Source organism: Hippocampus guttulatus, chromosome 12 (genome assembly GCF_054856545.1).
Source record: "Hippocampus guttulatus isolate MCC_2025c chromosome 12, RoL_Hgut_1.0, whole genome shotgun sequence".
NCBI classification, from domain to species: domain Eukaryota; kingdom Metazoa; phylum Chordata; class Actinopteri; order Syngnathiformes; family Syngnathidae; genus Hippocampus; species Hippocampus guttulatus.
This window is the reverse complement of record NC_141272.1, coordinates 13362533-13386505: the sequence shown is the minus strand read 5'-3', so window position 1 is coordinate 13386505 and position 23973 is coordinate 13362533. Positions and strand designations below refer to the sequence as shown.

Below are 23973 nucleotides of genomic sequence, written 5' to 3'. Positions count from 1 at the left end.
CTCGGATGATCCGTTTCACTCGGTGTCTAAAACAATGGTGTGCACAGAACAATAACAGCCTTTTCATCCTTTGGGTAACGCTTCAAGTGCGTACTGTCAAAAAACAAAACAAAACGGTGACACTGTCAGGACAACTTGTCAAGCTTACCTTCACACATGAAGAATTTGGACTCCCCGAGACTGATTTCACCATGAGTGGGTGTGATCTGCACGTCCAGTGACACTAAAGGAAGGAGACACAACAACATCCAAAATGAAAGGGAAGGAATGATCAAACGTTGGCAATCGCCTCAAAACCATAAGCAGACCCTGAGTTGTCCAAAAGGGAACACCCTAAATTCAGAAATCATCCATGTTTCCAAAAAGAAAAAATGCCTCCAAGATCTTCATTAACAATTAATAACTGACATCTCTGGCCGGGATGATCAATACAATTGGGCCCAAGTGACAGTTGCTTAACATGACAATAATAACGCCGATCAACTGCGTCTAGTTTGCATGTGAAGAGACTCAACTCTTAGTTAATGAAAATAGGAACATATTTTGCTAAAGGTGGCACCTCAATGATGTTTACCAGTTACTCTGGATGGTGAAGACAATTGTTTTCTTTTTTGCGGCTTCTTTTGTCCTTCAATTAAGACTCTTGGAAGCACAGATGCAATGTGGGTGTACATGAGTAAATGCCTACACTTTATCAATGTCTGGGTAGGAAAAAAAGACTTGATTTATTTTTTGGAGGGGTTGGTGGGGTGCGGGGGGGTGGTCACAGGGTGAGGTCTGGATTGAAGCCTTTTGCTTCCTAATTAGAACAAAGCTTCACTTGTTTCCCAAGAGGAGCGGTTAGGGTTTCCCGCAGTTGAGAAATGTAACTAAATGGGCCCAACATCCGGCTCTGTATCGCCGGGGTGTTAGGGCGAAAGCGAGGGGAGTTACAAAGGGCAGGAAGTTGCACAGAAAAGGCAAACTGGCTCAGCCAGTAACATGGATGGATGCTTACATTTAACTTTATTTTGTCCTCTGGTGTTTTGTAACAACCCCATTAAAACGCAATCCACCCCCCTCTCAAAGAAGGACCCTTGTGCAGACGTTGGTTGACTGTCAAAACGCGGCAAATATGGATTAATGACACCACGCTACTATTGTTGATCAAAAACAGGAGTGAGTGTCACACGCTGCATGATCTCAAAGTCAAGGTGATTAACGCCAGGAGCCTCTGTGTGGTATGCTTGTCACGTGACACCAACCCACAAATGCTTTTGTCACATTTGATGTGCAAACTGCCCGACAGGGTTTTACGTCTTGCTTAAATCCTTCTGTTTTCTTTGGCTCATCGATCACCCTCCCGAGATGTAAATGTCAGGTTCTATTCAGTGCAAACACTCCAACCCTTGTTCACGTCAGAAGTCATAATCAATTTTGTCCGACTGTTGACGAAGAACAGCGCACTTGCTCAGTTCTCTCTCAATGACATGAAACGATGGCCCGGACACAGAGTGGTTCACTTCGATCCAAAGCAGATGCAAGACTCCTCTCCGCCATATAGTTATGAACCAGACACTAATAGCTCTCTCGTCTCAAACGTTTACGAGGCTAAAAAGCTGCGGGAGCGTCAGTCTTGTTAAAGGGCAGACTGGTTCAAAGCGGAGAGGGCGGGGTTGCAAGTGACACGAGCAACTGGAAATTAAATCCGAGTGTGAAACCCCCCCCCCCTCCCCCCTCCGAGATCAATCAATTTGAAACCCGAGACTTCACACCAGTGGTTAGTGAGTGTGGCCCGAGGATGAGAGCGGCGTAAATTAAAATGTCAATGTGCTTTTGAACATATTTGACTCTGACAGAATCAAAATAACTCATTGACACATCGTGAACATAACCCGAATTCATATCGCATGCAGTCTTTTGTGGCAAACCTGGCAAAAAGCCACACTGATACTCGAGCAGCATTGGCTTTATAGGCATTAGAAAATACCTGCACAGTTGTGAACTAATACAGTTCGTCCACTTGAAATGTCACGATGACGGTGACCTCAACGAGTCTTAAACATTGTTGGGAGGCAGAAGTTTCACGGGCTCGGCTAACGTTACTATACAGACGCCACACCCCAGATTTCTTTTCATAGCTCAGAGGTTTTGTGACACTTCTGACTTTTGTCTGGATGATTTCATATTCGGTTCGTTTTAGAAACACTAAATAGTATCATTTGCAACGAGTAATGAATGCCTTTTATTCCCCTAATACGTCACAAACTTTTTCGGTAAGCACATCATACATTTGAAGCATGAACAGTTCATGATTCATTCAGTAAGAGTCACCTTGGAACGCATGCCCCAAGAGCTTTTCCGGGTGCTGCGTACCACTTACGTGGCAAACCTAACCAGAGAATTTTAATTCCTTACAAACAGGAGCAATATGTCTGAATTTGAGTCAAGGATTTTTTTTCTCTCTTTCCGGGACGGTGGAGACTCGACTTGCTCAGAGACCCAAAATGAACTCAAGTCGATGAATGTGACCTAGTTCTGGCAAAACATGGAATGTCCCTTTAGTTCAAGTTCTCTTTCCATTTTAAAATGCCTCAGTTTGGGGTTTTTAGTCCAACGTTTATGACCGAGAAAGGAACATTACAAACTCCCAAATTCTCTGTCGCTTCGCCTTATTTTTAGGCTTGTGCGTCACAGTGGGAATAAAATATGAAATGCGGATTGTAGGTTACGTCATATCACTACCAGTATAAAGTGTGAACACTACTCTTTTGTGTCTGATTTCCAAAGTTTTGCAAAGAAAATACATTAGCGATAAGTTGTTTATTGTGTCTGTAGCATTTTAAGACCTTTGATTCAAGGCTTGAAGATTTCAAGTGTCATTTGAAAGTATACTGGGAGTTAAAGGCTTAATTTTGCAACATCAAATTTACGGTTGTAAGATGTTTCAAAGATCTGCCGACTCCCTGTTTCCCCACAAAGGCGAAACAAAGACATATTGAGTCGAACCAAACTTTCTGTAGTTCAAATTAGTTGGTGGCTGGTAAACTCAGTCCACCTCTGCCCTGATTTGGTGTCTTTTGTCATTTTTGGTCCCATTGCAATTATGGACAATCTGTCAGACACTCGCAAAATAGCCGAGTGCAATTTCGGAGAACTTCTCATGTCGTGCAAGCTAAACTCAAGATGTGTTCACATGCTAGCTGCAGTTACTGTCAACACTGTTGTTTAGTTAGGATATAATAAAAAAGCGTTTTGAACCGAAAAATTGTTTTTGGATTTAAAAGATGCAAGTGTATTGATTTGAACCGAACGAGCCCTTCCACTTTGAAATATATCAAGATGAATACTGACCTGCACATTTAAGGTACCGACAAGTCCATTCAAAAGTTGCGACAAACCCTCTCACATTGAGTCGTACCATATCGAATCGTAATCGCATTGAGTCAAATCAAATGAAATCATTCCACTTTCAAGTCAAACTTCACTCTGCATCGTTTCGTACGTATTGAATTGTCTTTTGTGGAGAGATGCACACCCCTATCATTTAGGGTCACTTGTCCGGATCGACAGCAACACACTTTCTCACCATGATTGAATACTTTGTATTCAGAGCGCTGCGAATTTTGTCTGCAGAATAGGCGTCAGGGTCCTAAATTAGATATTACAAAATACAGGGGCAGCAAGTTCGAGTTGGCCTCAGGTTGTAGTTATTGCTCGAGACCTCACATAACAGAAAAGGAACTTTTAACTTGCATTTGCAATTCATTTGTGACTTGTGAACATTTTCTGTCGCTGTGGGCAATGTCATATTTGTATGCAGCACAGTTGTGACGACAGAGAGAGAGAGAGAGAGAGGCAGCTTGCCGTGTCAATAATTTATGCCTCCCCAGGTCATCAACCGCTTTCGCGTTTGTTGTGAAATTTAGGGCTCCACTAAGTAAACACATATTACTTGCAGACTAGCATCGTCACAATATGCCTGTAAATATATTCCTTCATATGCAGGTCACATTGGTGTTCAAATTTACGAGACTTAATTCTTCACCATTTCCTCAGCCCAGCCTATGAGGCATTGTCTGCGCGTGTTATCATCAAGATCACTCGTGCTCGCATGTGATGGGCAGGTGGTCGTTTCATGAATGCAAATGAGCGACGCTAATCATCAATTGGTTCTGAAATGTACATAAAAATATTGCCAAAACCCATCCTCTGTAGCCAGACTTAAAACATTTGAATTCAGGCTCCATACGGGAGCGCACTGACTTTTCCACGGTTACGCTGCAAGTGACTGATAAGCGCACGGATACAGTACAGAGAGATGGAAATATATGCAGCGCATGGTCCCTGGCCCCCACCGTCTCGAGATACCTTCGAACAACACCTTGGGTGCTGCAACCTTTGCCGTCGTGAGATCGGAGCTGTTACTCGCTGCACATCGCAATTACCCTCATCATCTATTTGCCTGACGTCAAACATACATAGAATGACACCCTCTCGCTCCTGACACACATGACAGCCAGAGTTAAAAAAAAAGTAAGTACCAGTGAGATAAAGTAGTGTGGGGCGCAGGCGCACTTCCCTTAGGTGGGCTTCATGGGAGGCGCAGCAGCTTGAGAAAACACGTTTTGGAAGCTACCTAAGCTACGACAGTAGATATGAAAAGAAATCAGCGGTAGGGATGGGGCCAAATGTATCATGCATTTACTTTACAATACAGTATTAAGACACAATTGTCCTCCTTAGGGTGCTTGATTACAGCCATTCAAAATATGTCGGGCCATTGTAAACTGCATCGCCTGCACCACACCGCACTTTATAATCAATATATTGTGATATTCTCTTTGCAGCAAAAACATATCACAAGATGCACTGAGAAACCCCTTACATCTAGGAATTTTTTTTCTCATTTGTTCTTAAAATGAGATCCTTTTTCTTTCGTGTTTTAGTATTCCCTGAGGGTACGGTGTGCTCACTGTCTCACACTTTGAAAACCCACTGATCTAAAGATCAAACCTGTCCTTCAGACTGTTACGCTAGCCATTGCAGCTCAGGATCATGAGGGACATGCGGTTGAATAATTTCATCAATCTTTTAAAGGGCACCATGTGAATAAATAGGCGGCAATTTCATTTTGTCAAAAATGATGTAACAATGCACAATTTAGGGCAGGCAGTCTTTTGAATGCAGTCTTCAATTATTCATCTGTACATGTGCGCTTCGCCGATTAGTAATGATATGTTTGTACTTTCCAATATATTGATTGAGCTTTTCCTGCCTCGTGGCCATGTGAGACTTATTGAAATCCCACTGAAGATTTTTAGGGATATTCCCTTAGAAAGAAATATACACCATAATACCGAACAGATGCAAATCTGTATTGTCTTTATCCGATCTTAACTTATTTACTGATTAAGGCTTTGGCAATTTATACTTGTAGAAAAAGTTGGATTGTGTGGCTGTTGGCCGGATGTCATGACAGTTAGTTTTGTGTTGTTGTTTTCCAAGTGTTCCACATCAGATTACAATTGAGCAAAGACTGAATCGGCAGTGGCTTTGTAGTATCACAACACGACTAAACAACAATCACTACTACACCATTGACCACATTCTTGACCAACTATTTCATCTCTCAAATACCTTATCCCAAAAACCTAGATAGGTTTTGACTTTCAAATGCCACCAGAATACAAACATTTAAAAGGCAACAAAGTTGTTGCATTCACTCGCGCAATTCAAGGAATTAAAACAGTATTTGCTTGCTACTCATGCCTCTCTACCGCGGTTACTTTCCCTCACTGCCAGTTGCTATGGAAACATGTTTTCTCTCTCTCTCTCTATCTCTCTATCCCCCCCCCCCACCACCTTGATGGTCCGACGTGGTGGTGTGATAGTTCGACTTCCACGCAGGTTGCCCACAACATAATCCAAATGGGTTAAATTCCACTGTGAAATCTCATTATGTTTAAATAGCCAACATTACAACGATTCATTTCAGCCTCTGCTTGTGGCGCCCTCATGATGGCAATAACCTGGCAGGCTTCATGCATGCGTTATTTTCTAACCGCAAGAGAAATCCATTACATGCCGCTCACTGTAAACCCCCCAAAGTGTGTTTTTAAAACCTTTCTCCCTGCAAAAGTGGAACCACTGGAGTGGAGCAACTGACAAACTTGTACAGTTGTACCTCTACTTATGAAATTAATTGGTTCTGGAAGAAATTTCTTAACTAGAAAATTTTGGAAGTAGAGACGCGTTTTCCATGTAAATGCCCTAATCCGTGGCAAGCTCCCCAAAATTCAGACAAAAATGTTTCCTAAAGCATAAAATGCATTAAAATGTGGAACAAATACATGTTACAATTAGATCATTGTCCAATAAACGACAGTTGGGCATAATGTAAAAAAAAACAAAGAATAGAGGAAAGAATAAAAATGAATGTCATTTAACTTTTAACTATGTCCTCATCGGTTTTTTTGCCCTCCTTTGTTCATGTTTTCCCTCAGAAGTGGTTTTTGCCTGGCGTTTTGTCAAGAACTGATCCAAGGACGTTTGCTTTTGTCAGCTTTTAACAATCCTTTGAAAATGTCCAAGGCAAACATCAGCATAGTGAGCGATCGCCCGACTGTGAACACTTTTTCTGGGTGATTTACATTTCCATAAAACTATCCGAACGCCTCATGGCCCGAGGGACGAATGACGAGGACGCTGCATAGACACATTATTTTATTTTTTCTATTATTTTATTTTATTATCTATTTACACAGGTATACACATGCGGTAGAGGTCCCTCTGAGCCGATGGGACGCCAGGATGATGATCGGTAATAGCCAATGACAGAGCAGCTAAAAGTATGTTGCGTTTAGGGAAACTCTGAGCTGCCAGCAACAGCCCATACTGCATTTTTACCTTTTGTATCTCGAAATTTCTTTCGTAAAAATAGGCAGTATTTTCCTGTTGAGGCGTTTTGTAACTTGAAAATTTCGTATGAAGAGACGTTCGTAAGTAGAGGTACCATAATATTTATTTCCAGCCACTTTGCTTGGCGTAATCACCTCAATGGTATTAAGATGAGCAATCAACCAAGTCTAGTAAAGTAACAGAGAAACTATTCACATTTAATTTGTGCCAATGCCAGTGGGGGTAATTTCAAGTCTGACACAACAGGAAAGTGCCGGAGAGGCAACAGGAGCACAAGCTAAGATGCTACTGTTGAAATTATTGAAATTCCTATTGGCCCCCGAAAAGGGTTTGGTCATTCTCATTGGAATATAAAATGTATCGTGTGCCGTGTCAGTCCATACAATATGCTCCGTGTGAAGCATGTGTTGCCATGTGTGCTCCACAAGGAAGGGTATCATTCAAAAAAATAATAATAAATAGAGCTGAGATCTTTGTGAAATAAAGCTCATCTTCCCATAGCTGAAGTAAAATTGTTCTTCTGACTGCAAACTAGTTGACACTGCTTCTGACGGTAGTCAGCGAGTCTGCTGGTTGCAGGCCAGGAGTGCATCTGTTTGGCCTTAACTACCCACAATTCACAGCAATTAAGTAATTATTATGCCCATCTCTTGTCTCATTGCATTAAAAAAACACTCTACCAATACTAAAGCTGAAACATGATTACAATGAACTCTTACTAACAGGACAAAATCTTCCCGAATAACATGCCTTTTTCTCTCTGGCAGAGATGCAACTCTGCAAATAGTAGTGCACTTCACTTCAGTTGCAGAGCAGAATTTGCCCTCATTCGGGCAATTTATTGTAAGTGCCGCTCATCTGCCTCAGCTGCGCATCACACAACAAAAGCCCAGGCAGCTGGAAAGCGGCACGTCTGTGGCCCATCGTGCTGTGTACTCCTGTAATGACTCAGTGGAAAGATGAGGGGGGGAAAAGAAGAGCAAGGTGGAATGGAAGCTATTGTACCTTTTTTTAAAAGCCAAAGTGAAACTGAAAAATCATCCGGCACAATTCATTGTAAACCTTGTGAGCACATTGCACGAATGCCATCGTGCAATCGAGGGTGAGTCACGGGGAGAGATTTCACGTGAATTCCAGAGCTACCGATGAACTACGCAATCTGTGCCGATGTCAGCGCGAGCCGAGCAGTCTGTCACAAAAGCTTAAAAATGACATGTATAAGCGGTGAAATGTAAAGACTCTCTCTTGGAGAGTGACTGCTGGAAGAATAAGGAGTCTGTGTGGCCTGAACAAAGACTGAAATGTTAGCGTTTTGACAAGTACAGTGAAACAACACAAACAAACAAAGTAAAAAGCGAATTCTGCCAGGCTAATCATGACGATGGATCCCTCGTGGTCCCCCCGCTTCGGAAAGTCACGACACATTGCCATGAAAAGCAAAGCCCACACGGCCCTATTTGCTAGAAGGGTAATGCCAGCTGATTGTTTGGTGGGAACAAACACAGCACAACTTTGCCAAGTGAACAGGATTTAATGGATATCTAATAAGTACTGGAGTAACAAAGGGGGCAAAAACGGAGGAGGATGAGGAGGCCAGGAAGGCAGGATGCAAAACAATGACCACCCAGACAAAAGCTGTCCCAGACAACACAGCGTCCCCAAACCTGGCGCACAGCTCTCTCTCTCTCGCTCTGTCCATTGACCGGGCAGACAAGCTGGGGCGAGCCGGATAAGCCTGCCTGCATCTCCACCAGGAAGAGAGGCCGGTGGGGGATCAATAAGAGGGAATGCACCATTTCAGATAGAGCCAGACAAGCACTGGAGAAGCAGGGCGGACAGACACAGCATCACTGGAGGGCTTGTTATGTCGTGTGCGCGGGATGGCCAGCAACTTGTGGAGCGGCAACGTATCAACTCAGAACGGTGGAGATTTGGGTAGATGGCGCTGTAATTGGATAGAAGCGCTCATGAAAATGTAGTCTGTCTTGAGCGTGTCTCCATCAAGGTTCGAGCTGCGAACAATAGTAGTGAGAGAAACACTTCTCCACGTAGGATACTCGCTGTCGACATCTCTCCCCCCCGACTTGCGGCCATGTCGCATTGGAGGATTTCAAGCCTTCCATCAGTCAAACGTGTACTAATGCCCCCCGCCCCTCCCCTACAATGCAAATAGTGTCTGGAATTAACACCTGCCAAGTTTCAAATGCCAGTGTAATTAGGATTTTCCAGGAAATCATTGACCTCAACAGTCAAAAGGATAATTACTCAACTTGACAACCAAAAGGACAATTTTAGATGTTGACAACCAAACGCCCGCTGCCATCGCTTCTTCAACGTATGAGCCTGACCTCTCGACTGCGAAATGAAGGCCCGTGAGTGGCTCAGTAAAAAGAAGCATGCGCAGTATAATTTTAGAGTAAATGAGTCAGCTAAGAATTGAACTCCTGAAGGTGTATGTTTGGTTCATTGCTGTTCTACCTTCAGTCTTGTCGGGGGGTTGACAGTGTTTATTTCTGTTCTAACAGACAAAACAGACAGAGACAACGAAACACACAAACAGATGAACTGTTTAAAGAAATCTTGTCTGAACTCTACTTCATCCGTCCATTATTGTCGCAGCTAAGTAAAATTCTGACACGACTGTCATACGGACGCTTGGACTGCCTGAAGTGAATTTGCATCAATCCTGATTGCAAAATCGAATCGACTAAACCCAGAATTGAAACCTGGCAATTACCTTTAGCATATAGTGGTAAAAACCGCGAGACCACCAGAGATGTCTTTAAGGGCTTTGTGTGTTATACATATCATAGTGACAGTGCAAAAATCCGGATGTCAAAAAGGTCAAACAAAATTCAAACTAACAAGCCTCGCTTTATCATCATGGGTAACGTGAATTCACGGTTGGATGGATTGACACGCCCGCGGCGCAGGAATCACTAATCAAGTTTGAAATCAAAGCATTTATCTCCCCATCTCTGAAGTGAATATGTTACAACATAACAGCGCTGAAAATGAGTAAGGTGTTTTTTTATGGCTTAGTCTCCCGGCAGACCTGCGGTAATACACAGACGCAAATAATGTTTTCGAGCGGCAGTGAGAGAGGCAGAAAGCAGAGGCCAATGCGGCCGTTTACAGTCTGCCTGCATCGTTAAAACACTAATTAGAAGAGGTTGGTACACGTTTTAGAGGATGCAAAATGGGACTGATAGCCAGCCGCAACTTGAGATTCTGTCCCTCTGGTTCACTGAGGCGTAAATGCGCATACGGATACGCAATTCCTCCTCTTTAAATAATCTCCACGCCAAGGATCTTTACCGAGCAGACCATGCAATTGCTTCAGTGTTGCTGTCACCTGCATTTGCTGGATCAATTCGCTAGGGATGTGCAATAAATCTCCCGGCCTCTTTCAGTCCATTTCAAAATAAATCTCTTTGACCATAGCGCGAGTAATCTGCTCTGCTAAAATGCTAATTTGCCTTATCCTCTTGCAAAATTATGCTGTATAAATCCTTGTCCTAGGACTGTGACCCGTCTGTACTGGGCAAACATTGATTTCTTCTGCAGGGGGAAAACAAATTCCCCAAAATAGAAGAGTCTTTGTACCATTCAGATCTTGGGGGAGCGAGGGGCGACCAGACCAGTCTTTTGAATTCAATTTTGATCATCGCCCAAAAAAATCCCAATACCAAACTCGAGAATTCCAAAGTTGAATTCCACAAATGAATGATGTCATGGTGCCAAGGTCAGTTTTTTATTTTAGCTGATCAATTGATTGAAACTCGGACTAGCATTGCTCAAGTGTGCGTCCCAAGATGATTTTACAGGCAAACTCAAGTGGTAATAATCATCGGCGCAGACTCATTAGACACATTCTGCTTATTCTCATCTTGAATGAAGTTCATTGTGAGGCTGTCACCAGATGACATCTGAGCGACCCGGTTGAGTACACCACAAACCTTTGCGGTTATACTGAGGCATTGCTTTTCCTCGTACATACTTATGATAGTCCTTGAGTTCAGTTCCAAACATTGGACTTCTCCAAGGCCATGCGGTATTTTCCCCCCTCCGTTACATTGCTTCATTTACTTGTCTACGAGCACATCCCTTTCAATCAAGTCTCCTGTCTCTCAGTCAAGGGAGATGTCTTAGCTAACACATCCATCTATCCATCCATCCCTCCATTCATTCATCCATCCATCACTTAGACTCCAACAGGAGCTTGGCAAGATGGAATAAATCTCGAGACATTGGTTTAAAAAATAAAAAAACTGCCGGTAAAATTTCAGGGTTGATGCATAGCAAGATTTTTAAGCGTTGAAAAATTAGCGTTTTGTAGAGAACTGATCCAAGGACGTTTGCTTTTGTCGGCTTTTAACAATCCTTCAAAAATGTCCAAGGCAAGCATTAGCATAGTGAGCGATTGCCCGACTGGTGAACATTTTTTCAGGTGGAGTAACAAATGTCCACCTCATGGACCGAGGGGCGAATGACGAGGACAAAACACATCTATCTATCGATCGATCGATCAATCTGTCTGTCTGTCTGTGTGTCTATCTACACACACAGACACATACGGTAGAGGTCCCTCTTACCCAATCGGATGCCAGGATGATGCGCGGTAATAGCCAATGGCAGAGCAGCTATACATATGTTGCATTCAGGAAACTCGGAGCTGCGAGTAGCAACCCATACTGTGTTTTTACCTTTCGTATCTTGAAATTTCTTTCATAACAAGAGGCAATATTATCCTGTTGAGGCGTTTCGTAACTTAAAAAAATACTTATGAAGAGCCGTTCGTATGTCGAGGTACCACTGTGCGTGTGTGTGTGTGTATATCAACAGAGAGACAGAGAGAGAGAGAGAGAGAGAGAGAGAGAGAGACAAACAAACAAACACTATATTTAACATTGATATATCCAGGTAAGGCGATCAATATGAGATGCTAATTTGCAATGCCAAACCTGGCTACAGACAGCAGCATAAAATGGAGCAAAATAAAAGCAAATAGAAATACAACCTATGTGGATAGAGGGTTACATCTTTACAGATTGCATCATAGCAAATGGTGAATAAGACGGTCATAACTGGCTAAAAACAGGTGCAACGATCATGGACAGTGTCTCATGCGTATTTTGCAAACAATGAAATTGTGATGAATGAGGTGCGCTATGAAAATTCAGATCCATCCATACATATTTTTTTATGTACTTGTTCAAACGAGTCACGGGTGAGTTGGAGCCTACCCAAGCTGACTCTTGGGGAGAGGCAAGATGCACCCTGGACTGGTTGCTATTTTTGGGGGGGGGGGGGGATAGGGACCAAATGCTTATGCTCCTTCTTCCTCGTTCGTTCCAAGGTTGGTGTTTTGCATTCGGTGAGACAGACGTACTTGGCTTAGACTGTCTTTGCAACAACTCCTTGGAGAACAACAGATGGCACACAGGCACCTTACGACACGCGATGTTCCACGTGTGCGCACACACATACACACACACACACATTGGTGGCCAATCAGAGGCAGGACAGTAAAAATAGACACTGGGATTGGGCCAACCACATGAGATTTTAATTCTCGATTTGGTACTTGACTCTCTCTCGAGGATATCTGCAACAAAGGAAGACCATCACCAATAAACTATCAGAGCTTTTAATGCAAAAGAAGGATGGACATTATTTAGACTAGATAAGTAGGTTTTTGTCGATCAAAACAAGATCCATACACTACAAAATAGCCTAACAATGAAAAAAAAAAAGGCAGCGGGAATTGTCAGGAACGATGCAAGAAAATATCAAAGTGCGTTGCAACACTACCGATCAATCATACAACAAAACCAGACGTGTAGTTCCCTAGTTATCCAACTCGGGCCGGCTAAATCAATATTCCAGGATCATATATTCTAGCACAGTGCAGGAGGACAAATAAACACAGATTGTCATGACAGCGGATGTAAAACAACCCAATTTCTCGAGCAGGTTGACTTCTGTCCTCTTGTCAAAAAAGGCAACCTGGCCCTGATCCGTCAAAATGTGTCTCCAGAGTTCTGAGGCAGATTAAGCAGCAATGTGCTGTCACAACATAGCCACTAGCCCTGCACAGTCAGATTCCCCCTCGCCTCTCCTAATGGTGGGGCTTTTGAAGGAAATCTCCGGTGGGAGCGGTTATACAAGTTCCCAGTACGCCACTGAGAATACAGTAGATGATTGCGGTTTGCTAAGAGCGGACATCTGTTTACATCCCTTGATCACATTGAGACGCTTTTTGTTCATTTAATGAAGGACAGTAATGCATATGCTAGTGCAACGTCAGTGAAAGGTTCGAAGCCTCCTTTCGAGCGTGTTCACACATTACAGTTTGGCACAATGAAATAATTGTAATTGTTCCATTGCAACGTTTTTTTTTGGATCAAGTCAACACCATTATCGCAACACCTTATTGTAACATACACGCGGAACAAGACCGCTTGTGTTGAGGTTTGGTTTACTAGGGCCCGAATGTTAAAGTTGACAGCAGAAAGGAAAGAAATTAAAACCATATCTTCGGGAAGGTCGGCAAAGGTGTCACAAACATACAATGAAGGAACTCCAGATGCTTCTTCTTAAGTGCTTCAAGACATCACAATTGATTAACATAGCAACAAATGAAACTGACTGCAAAGTTACTTGGAAACTTGCAGGTTTGTCACACAGTGTCACAAACCCCCCCCCCCCCCAAAAAAAAAACGGGGTGCGACCATATCCAAATGCTATTCAATTGCAAATTTCAAAATTAAAGATAGCAATGTAAACGCTACGTAAACCAAAACCTGATAAGCAATGCTTTTGGCTGCTTTGGCCCGGACAGGAGTAGCAAATGACAAATATGAACGCTTCCGTTACACAGACAGACAGAGTTGCTCAAAGAGGTGGTTTCTCTGACCACCTGTAGTCTGGTGTCTACGAGCGGAAAAGCGGCATGGACGCCGACCAGAAATAAGATGAACGTAGCAAGCAAAAAGGCATTTCAGTGTACCATTTAAGACTGGCACAGAAGCCAAAGCTGTCAACATATGAGGTGTGTCAGAAAAGTTACAGGACTGGTCTCACAAAAGCTGTTTCAAATCCACTTTCCCAGCCTTCTCTGCCATGCCCTCATGCACTCCTGGAAGGATTCATTCGGGATCTTGTGCAGCTCTCTTGTCACAATGTCCACTTGATGACTCTTTTGAGCTTGGGAAAGAAGGGAACAAAAACTCAGATGGAGCCAGCTAGATCAGGAGAGTAGGGACTTTCATCCAGCACAGCTATGTTCTTCACGGCCAATACTCTCGGGCGTGCAAAGGGCATCAGAAGCAGGTGTTTTGTCATGCTGGTGAGATATCCTCCCACAAATTTTGCCTCATCTTGGGCACAAACGAAAAATATCACTGCAGTATCTCTCTGAAGCCGTGCAGGTTGATTGTCTGGGCTGCCTCGTACTTTGTAGTTGGGGGCGTTGGTGACACTTGTCCTGTAAGTTTTGTGGCACACTTTATATCCACGTCTGTGGCATTGCCGCCCACGACAGAGAACTTGCGACGCATATTTTGGTAGCTCTTTGTGATACCGAAGTGAGTAAAAATAGCACCATATAAAGCCCAGCACATATGCAACTTGGCAGACGGCAGAATTGTTTTGTACGTTTGAGTTTTGTCACACAGTACTGTATGTCGCAGACGCTGTCTTTCTTCAGATGGACCGATTCTGGTTTGACAATAATGACAACAGTGCGTATGCTAAGTGAATGGAAAATGTACTGTCTTCCTTTCTTTCTTTCTTTATTTTTGCAAGTATGAACAAACCCTAAAACTTTATGTGCATAAAATTCTAATATTCAATTTGCCACGGCGTACCGGGTACAGTGACCCCACAATGACTCGGTCACGGCGCTTGTGATCAGCACTAGTTTCCTTTGCTTCTCCGACGCCTGTCAACTGCTTTTATCGCTTATGGCATTCACGAAAAAGATGCGCGGTGGGGTTCCCGGCACATCCGGCGTCCACTGGCAACAACAGTAAGTCTAGGCAGAGGAGGCCAATGACTCATACTGTGTGGGGATGGTTAAAGGGGAGCGTGAGAGACCAGAGAGCCATGGCAAACATACAATCGACATGCATCATGTGGAGTTGAAACTGAGTGACCCAGTGTGTTATGGAAGTTATTTTCCTCAGCTACTAAGCGACATTTAAAAAACGTTTTATTTTAGGGCTTAACCGCTCCAAGGAGCTGCAAATCCTGTGTGTTGTCCTTATTTCATACCTTACAACTGTAACCTCCCACGTCTTCCCTCATCCTGATGCACAGCTTGTCTTCTTGCGACCAGCCTCCATCTTGACAAGGAATACTGTAATGTTGTAGTCAACACCAATACAGCCCAGGAATAACAGAGACCTCTTATCCACCGGATTAGCACCGTGTTCGATGTCTGCAGGTTTAATCCGTGCAATCTTATATTTAACATTTCCACATTCAATTAAGGCGGCGTATCGCATATGAATTGTCTAAGGGCCGTAAAAAACATTAGAATTCATCCAATTTACTAGGAGCTGATCTTTTTTATTAATATGGACTAAGTGCATAAAAAAAATATAAATGGCTTTCTGCCGATTTAGGAACGCTCAGGATGTTCAATATTCGGTAATTTACGACGCGTTTATTACTAATGACGACACCCTTTTCTGCCGAAACTCTGTGTACCTTTTAAATAATAGATTTTCGTTATCACTGCTCTGTGTCATAAATGGTCTTTATTTTCCTGATCACCCACTCAACATGCGTGAAATAAAATAGAATGAAAGCCGTGCATGTTTTTGCAATGTGGGAGGAAAACCGGAGTACCCGGAGAAAACCCACGCAGGCACGGAGAGAACATGCAAGCTCAACGCAGGAAGGCAGGCGCTGGAATCAAAAGCCGCACCTCTGCACTGCACTCAGCAGTCAACCACCGTGCCGCCCTCTGGAGAGAACATTAGTACAAAATAATGCTACACACGCACAAACGCAGCCAAACAGCAAATGTTACGGCATCCCATAAGTCATCCAGGAGGAGTGGCCTAGAAGATTAAACATATATTAATAATGAGGACAAGCTATTCAGAAAATGAATGCACATATCGTGTTTGTATTTAAAGCATATATTACAAATGTGATTTGTTTTCACAATGCAGTACCGAGTTTTGATTTTGAGATCTGCTCAATAGATGTCTTCAAAATTACATGACAGTAAAGCTCATCTTAGTTTTTTTACCCCCCAATCAATTTCAGTTAGAATCGTTATCTTTTATGGCTCTTATTGAGATTCATATCATTTGTGCAAAAAAATATGTCGGCGGATTTGCTTATGTTTACCTTTGATTTTATATCGCAGCACTCACTGGATGCATGAATCATTTGATACAAGTCGAGTTGAATGTGGCTTTGTGATCGAAGATGTTTTCCGTATTTCCCAGCACTACCTCTTAACTCAAAGGAGGACTCTAATCTCAACAAATCTTCGAGCTACACGTCCAGTTGATTGGGTTTGTGAGCACTGTGGCCAGCTCTCAATGAGCTTACCACTGATTTCCATGAATCACCCTCCGCGGGGGAATGTCCTGTACATTATTCTCAACAGCCGCTCACGAGAGCCCCGGCGTGTGTAAGGGAGGGCATACTTTAAATGTGAATGTGTCATTGAGCGTCAAGGGCTGATGGTTAGCATTTAAAGGCAGAGTAATTGTAAAATAAATCCGGGGAGGTGTGCATTTTGATGGCATCCGAAAGAGTTTCATATATCCACCACGAGTTCAGGCAGCACTGATGGTGTAATGGTCATTCATTATTCATGGGGATCAATCAGCAACAAACTCGCAGTAAAGGTCAAGGTGAATGTGGAAAGCTCAGATTGCACAGTCAAAAATATCCTCTTTGAGAAATGTGACTAATGGCGATTCATGACCGAGCGCTCAAGTATTTCATCTTTTGGGTTGCTATTTTATCGTTCCTGTAGATAGCAGTTGCTTTGATCATATTCATACTAAAATACAAATGTCAAGTTATGAAGTCATAAAATGGCTAATCCCTGCAAATGTGGGCCGGTAAATGAATTTTTATTTTTTTTTTTTTTAAAAGGTGCATCAAATGCCCTTGGATGGCTGTGAAAGCATTCCATATGGAATAATCTCAATGGAGAGGAAATGTATTAAACTCAACGACACACTTTAGAAAGGACAAAAGTTCCAAGTGTAAAAATGTCAAGTGGGTCAAGTTTTCAGCGGAGCAATTCATCCGTGAGAATATGTGACACCATTTTGAAGTGGATCACAAACGGCTTCAGCGTCTACAGCTCCCCTGGAGATAGTGTCGTCGTAGTGTGATCTAATTAGAGATTAAAAGGACCAGCTTCCTACTACGACCGCGTGTCTTGTCGCAACTTTAAGTGGCAGTTGTTCTTTTTACCACCCGCCCTCAATAATAATAACAATAATAAATAATAATGTTATGACTTTGCTAGAGGCGTATCCAATAGTTTGTTCATAAAGGAGCGTGATGTAAGCAACGGAACACGCTGTGGTAACGACATAAGAAGAGACCCTGGGGCACAGCATCCCAGAATTCAACCTGCCCTGAGCCCAGTGATGCATCCTATAGTGGTTCAATAAGGAACATGGCATGATATGCATGGATGGATTAAAAGACGTGCACTGCCAAATAAAAGAAGTGCAAATATAAATCCTAGCCACCAGCATCGCTTCATTGTGGCTGCCCCCCCCCCGCCCTCCCCTCCTCTCCTTTAAATCAGACACATTGTGTGATCTTGCTTTCAGGTTCGACTTGCGAGGACTTGTCAGTATCTCTTTTAAATTGAGACCCTCCAGCATGGACAGTGTGTGACATGACACGTGAACATCACTGCCTCATTCAAGGCAGTTTGAAGTTGGCCAAGGTCTAATCTTTCCCTACTTTTTTTTTTTTTTTTGGTTGGCAACATAGTAGTGCAAAGAAGAGAGCTTGTCAGTACGTATAAGGCCTGAAGAAACAGTCCTTATTTGAAAGTGAGTAAGATCTCTGAATAATCCCTTGTATCGCCGCTTCATAACAATTCATTTTTGTTCCCGTTCCCGCATGCAAAAATGGAGCTAAACCACCATTAAAAAAAGGGCTTTGTGACGACATCCGACACGAGAGCTATCTCGTTCAAAACGGGTACTTGCTCACTTGCTTCACTATATGAAGATGAGCGTAAACTTAAAAGGCTGAGTTACTGTTAGTAAAAACTTAAGTGACAACAATCCCGGGTAATGAATGTAAGGTTTTGATTCGATGACAACCGAGGTAGATCGCACTTCAAAAATTAGGCGCTGAAAACAGTCACTAAATGATAACTTGTCCTTACAACAATGCCATGCGCTGATGGGTTCCCAAGGAAATTCATTTGTCTGGTGGGGGAAAAAAAGGCCTTTCTGATGAAGGTTTTTGTGTGGTATCTCTTCGAGAAAATCTGGTCCCAAAATTACCTCAAATTAGAGTTAAAAAAATATAACAATTATTTTTTCGAGCTCCACTTTTCCTGTGTGACTCGATGAATCCCTTATCGGATTGACTGACGAATTTAAGTTGATAATATTCACCAATAACACCATATGGGCTGAAAACCAAGGGCTTCTCAAAGTTGACATGTCAACATTACTGTGACGTTTCCAGCGGCGTCACTTGCTCGAAGAATGCAACTTAAATCGCGCAAATGGAACATAAATCGTGAGATGAGCTGTGGGGGCAGTAGAATCGGTCATGTACTTTTAATAATTACATAATTACATTTACAACGTCTTTGCACTGACACACATACTGGACCACATAAACATTGTTGTAGCTGTATTAAAAAAAATAAAAAAATAAAAAAATAAAGCTACATTTACATTAGTGGTGAAGCTAGCAGTCACTTTGTCGGTCATGACACAAAGGGATGCCATCAGGTAGCGACGAGGAACGTGAGATGGTTGGCAAAACTCATGTGGGGAAAATTGCATTGAAAATGACTCCAAGCGGTCTTTGTGTTATCGGAAAGAGCTGGTCGCGTGAACCGGAGAACAGACGTGGTTCTGGTAATAAAAGATAAAACTCTTTGGTGGCCTGAAGCTAAACTCCTGAAGCTAAACACTTAATCAGTGTGCCAAGCGTATTCCGGCAAAAACTTTGATGGTCTTCTTCCTTAAGCCCTACAAAGCGGAGGCAACGGACTGCCTCAAGCTTTGACAAACGAATGTGACGTGTCCACTGGGATGCGCCGCTCAACATTCCAGCCTCGTTTTAATTTAATGACTGACACGAACCCACTGTTCTCATTTCCTGTTGGAGCTGACATCTTAGCATCCCTGCTGGATTTGGAGAACTGTTCCAGGCTACTACAATGCTAGCTTGGTTTTTCAAAGCACTGCGTGAATTAAAGATGCTCAAGAAACATTTTGGCACGGACTCTGCACCTCCACGAGCCTATCTTTAAGAAACTGTGCTTAGGGAGCTCCCGCAGTGCTGCCTCGTCAGGTCACGTGAACGTGTAATGTCATCATGCTTGCGTCCTGAGGCAGCGCTTCTCCTTTCAGACCTGAATCTGTCTGATCCGCTCCCCATCACCACCCGATTCGAGTGGTCCTGACGAGAATGAAATCACAGCCTCTGTGGCTCGGACCTCTTATTCTCACTGGCACTGAAAATGAGGTTTTTATAAAAGGTGTGAGTGTGAGAAAGTGGATTTTACAATTCATGGTCGCATGTTTGAAGAGACATGCGATTCATTTTAAATCTGCTTGAATAATCCAGACTTGGGCTGCCAAAAATTGGAGGAAAAAAAATCAGGAGAACTATAAACGAGGTCTTGCGTTTTACGTGCTCGTCTGGCTTCTCCTAATAGCCTCTCCCCAAAGGTGCAAGTGTCTGTTTTTAATATGGCTTTGCATAATAAAGCTCGACACTGCCCAAAGGCTTATTTGGATATGAAATATTACGTGCAATATTTCTCTCGAATTTGATAACCACATTCGGTCGAGTCGGAGGTGACATCATGCGTCCGAAAATGCGGCCTTCGGAGGACGTAAGCCTGTTCATTTAGACACAGCCATCTTGTGTGTGTCTCGCTCTCTTGCACGCCCAATTTGTTCTGGCACTCCGTGAGCATATCAGACCGTATAAGTCCTTGTATAATTTACATGTTTCCATACAACTAAACTTTATTTAGCACAGCTGATAAAATAAAGGCTAATGATAGTGGTGGTGATGGTGGTAAAAAGCAAAAGGCAAGCGGTCGTGATAATAAAGGACAGGCAATCTGCATGGAAATGAAGGTTGCCAATGTTAGAAAGCCGGACAGTGGTGAGAAGACGATTAATGTCAATGTCATTCGGTGGTCAATGGTCAATGTCTTCCACCTCAGCAGCCTCTTCTCCGTTCACCTCTTTTTCCACCTCAACCATCTTCATAAGCTTATTTCTTTTTATCCATCTGACCATCATTGAAGCCGCTTTATCCTCGGGAGAGTCGCAGGCGTGCCGGAGCCTATCCCAGCTGTTTTCGGGCAGAAGGCGACGTACACCCTGAACTGGTTGCCAATCGCAGGGCACACATAGACGAACAACCGTTCACCGAGGGACAATTTGGAGTGTTCTATCTACCTGCCATGCATGTTTTTGGAACGTGGGAAGAAACTGGAAAACTGGAAAGAAACTATCCGGAAAAAGCCAAAGCAGGCACGTTGTGAGGCGGCAAATTCATCGTTTGTCTTTTGGTCAGAGGCAAGATAGATTTGGATTAATTGCTCAGCATCAGCTCACTACGACACTGGGTGGAGAAACAGGAGTTCAAAACATTCAGATCGATTCTCCCATTACATTAACAATAATATTTATTCAAAAACTTTTCTAAAACTACTCACTTGTATTCTTTGGCATTTGACTCAGCATGACTCAGACTTGATCTTAGTTTTACTGTTTGGTGCTTTCTACCGTCTTTGTTACTGCTTTATTGTTGAATATATGATAGTTGCTCCATGTACAGCACTTTGTATGCAGAGATGGCTGTTTGAAAGTGCTCTATAAGTACAGTCAAGTTGAGTTGAGAAAAACAATTCCTTGATTGATTTATCAATAGTTTTCCCCTTAGCTGATCAAGGAAGATTTGCCCAACTCCCATCAGCATTTCTTATCACTCTTATGTTGCTTAAAAGTTTTACGGTGTCCATCATTTGCATCTGTTCCCGTTAATGCCATGGAACTGCTCGATTGCAAACGTATCCTGCCGCAGAGCATGCATTTTTAAACACGCTTGTGATTCACTTGAGACAAAAAATGCATGGATGCATCTCAGAATCCATACCTTCGCTGTGGTGCCAGTTACCTTCGTGTGTTGGCTGTTGTCACAACTCTGTTCAGAAGAATGATGGTTTAGTTTGAAAGAAATCTTAAACCCATTGCTCCCCAAAGTGTGTGTATATACAGTATATATATATATATATATATATATATAGTATAAATAAATGGTTAAGGGCGGCCTGGCAGTTGAGTGGTTAGTACGTCAACTTCCCAGTGCAGAGGGACCAGGTTCAATTCCGGCTCCGGTCTCCCTGTGTGGAGTTTGCATGTTCTCCTCGGGCTTGTGTGGGTTTTCTTCGGGTACTCCGCTTTCCTCTCACATTCCAAAAACATGCGTGGCAGGGTGATTGAACACTCAAAATTGTCCCTTGGTGTGAGTGTGAGCGCAAATGGTTGTTCGTTTCTGTGTGCCCTACGATTGGCTGGCAACCGGTTCAGGGTGTCCCCCGCCTCCTGCCCGAAGACAGCTGGGATAGGCTACAGCACCCCCCGCGACCCTTGTGAGGATAAAGCAGTTCGGATAATGAATGAATGAATAAATAAGGTTAGGACTGCCTGCTATGCTGAATAAATAAAAATGTCATCGATTAATCGAATTGACTCAACTTTCATGTAAACACCAAGGAAACACTCACAGTTGGATAAAATATTGGCATCCCAATAGACCGTATTACCATATCATCTCTTCCGGTATAGTGTCGCACCAACCTCAAATATCGGTCATGCTACTTAAATTTTATTTCACTGACAACACGAAAAAAATAACCAAAAGAAAGCCGCTGTTATGTCATACCCACCCCTAGTCTTCACCGGCATCTAAATCAAAACTAAATCTTTCACTCTTGAATGGTTTTCTCGTAACACTCGTGCCTTTTGACAGGTTTCATCCATAAGTAAGTGTCATGTGCTACAGTGATGAATGCCGTCGCCCTTCATCATGCACGGCCACTGGGTGTTTTCTCACTCAAAGCAGCAAGGCACGTGATCAACAGAGCACAGTCGTGACGCTCTTCTCACAAACGCCCGTAAACACGCGAGGAGGAACCACGGCCAAGACTCACTCCCTCAGCATTTTCCCCTGCCTGAGGAACACCCTTGTCCTCGGCAAAACAGATTAAACGGCTATCCCACGCCTCACCGTGCGCTACTCCATACCACGCATCAACCCTCACATGTCAACTCTTTCATTAATTACTATAATCACAAATGTAATCTACCCCCCCCCCCCACACACACACACCATTGCACTTACGTAACTACACATTTCACCAACTTAGAGGATCTCATTTCAAAGCCTTTATCGGGGAATCAGCTTACATAACAGATGATTCAGAGTAGGAGTTGGTGTGCGAATGTGTATGGGTATGCATCAGTAAGCAAATGAAGTCGTGCTCTCCCTGACAGACCCTTGATGGGCTTCACGCAGGCCAACATCGCCTGTCAAGCGCCACCCCCACTCCCCCAGCCCCACCCCCTTTTACTCCCCTGAACACTGCACCTGCTGTACACAATGCACCTGCTGTACATAATAACAGGTGCATTACAAGTGTGTTATATGTCCCAGTCACAAATACTCTCTCTCTGAACATGTTGGGGGGAGCCCAGCATCACCCCCCCCCCCCCATCCACAACAAACAGGTCCCACACAAGAGCAGTGGGCGACAACAACACAGCAGTGGATCGAGACCAACATAAATCCTCTTGACACATTACCCCACACATTACCCGCACCCTCCCCCCTTGCTAACCTCTGAGACTGTAACCCCCCCAACACACACACACACACACACACCTCATCCACCGTTGCCCGCCCCCGCTTGTGGAGGACCACAATTCATGCCATGCAGAATAATGCCAAGTCAGCGTTTGCAGACAACAAAGAGTTGGGATGGCCTAATATATTCCAGGGTGGACAAGAGACAAGAAATAGGGCGCGGAGTAAGCTCATTAACATGAGCCGCAGCACCTGCCTGACAGGGAGCCTTAGTGGGGACGAGGAGGAGGAGGAGGGGGCGGGGGTGCAAGGATGGCGATCGCTACTACCGTGGTTATTGTACCGTGGATATTAATACAGTTTAGAGCGAGTTAATAAAAGTCTCTTACCCGCACAACCCACAAGAAGCAGGGCTACAAAGATGTCCCCGGACCGGACCATGGCAAAGTCCCCCCCTCCCGACCCTACCGCCTTCACTTGAGGCGAGCGCTGCAAACGTGAAACGGCTCGTCGCCTCGCTCCTCTTCCTCCACCCCCCTTCGTCCCAAAGGCGGGTGTGTGAGTGGCCCTCGGCTTTTGCTCCTCAGCAGGGAATCATCCTCAAATAGAATCGCTCCGTATGGCTCATTCGGCAGTCAGCGGGAGGAAGGCGCTGGAGCGCGAGTCACTCGTGCTTCTGGCGACGGTGGTGCTGATGAGGATGAGCGCCACAGCGCCGTTCAAAGTGTGACTGACAAGCCGAGCCTGCTCACAAGTGTGAATCAATGCGCGCGGCAGGGACGATGCACCTCCCGTTAAATAGTGCACCTGTGACATAGACAAAAACGGACCCCTGTCATCGGAGCGTTCAATATCTCATTGGCGTTTTAATGTGTAATAAACTAATGGGGCTCCAACCTCTATACTTTTCTTCCTGTTGTTATATTCAATTATATAGAGTATTACCTTTATTTGTTCAAAAGTTAGTCATTTGAAATGTCTAATGTTTTGTACTCTTGT

At 43.6% G+C, this 23973-nt stretch overlaps 1 protein-coding gene across 8 annotated transcripts in view; it reads right to left on the bottom strand.

The window, feature by feature from the left end:
• The window catches only part of ncam1b (neural cell adhesion molecule 1b), a 67109-nt gene extending 43391 nt beyond the window's left edge, over positions 1 to 23718 (bottom strand). For 7 of the 8 annotated variants that reach the window (XM_086124862.1, XM_086124868.1, XM_086124863.1 and 4 more), the window contains exons 1-2: positions 23364 to 23718; positions 149 to 223 (exon numbers count right to left, since the gene is read on the bottom strand). In XM_086124862.1, the coding sequence (XP_085980988.1) occupies positions 149 to 223; positions 23364 to 23415 (127 nt within the window). In that variant the 5' untranslated portion in view covers positions 23416 to 23718. Of the gene's footprint in view, positions 1 to 148; positions 224 to 15177; positions 15283 to 23363 lie in introns of those variants that run through there. The other variant, XM_086124869.1, reaches the window with a different exon arrangement.
• Between the last annotated feature and the right edge of the window lie 255 nt (positions 23719 to 23973).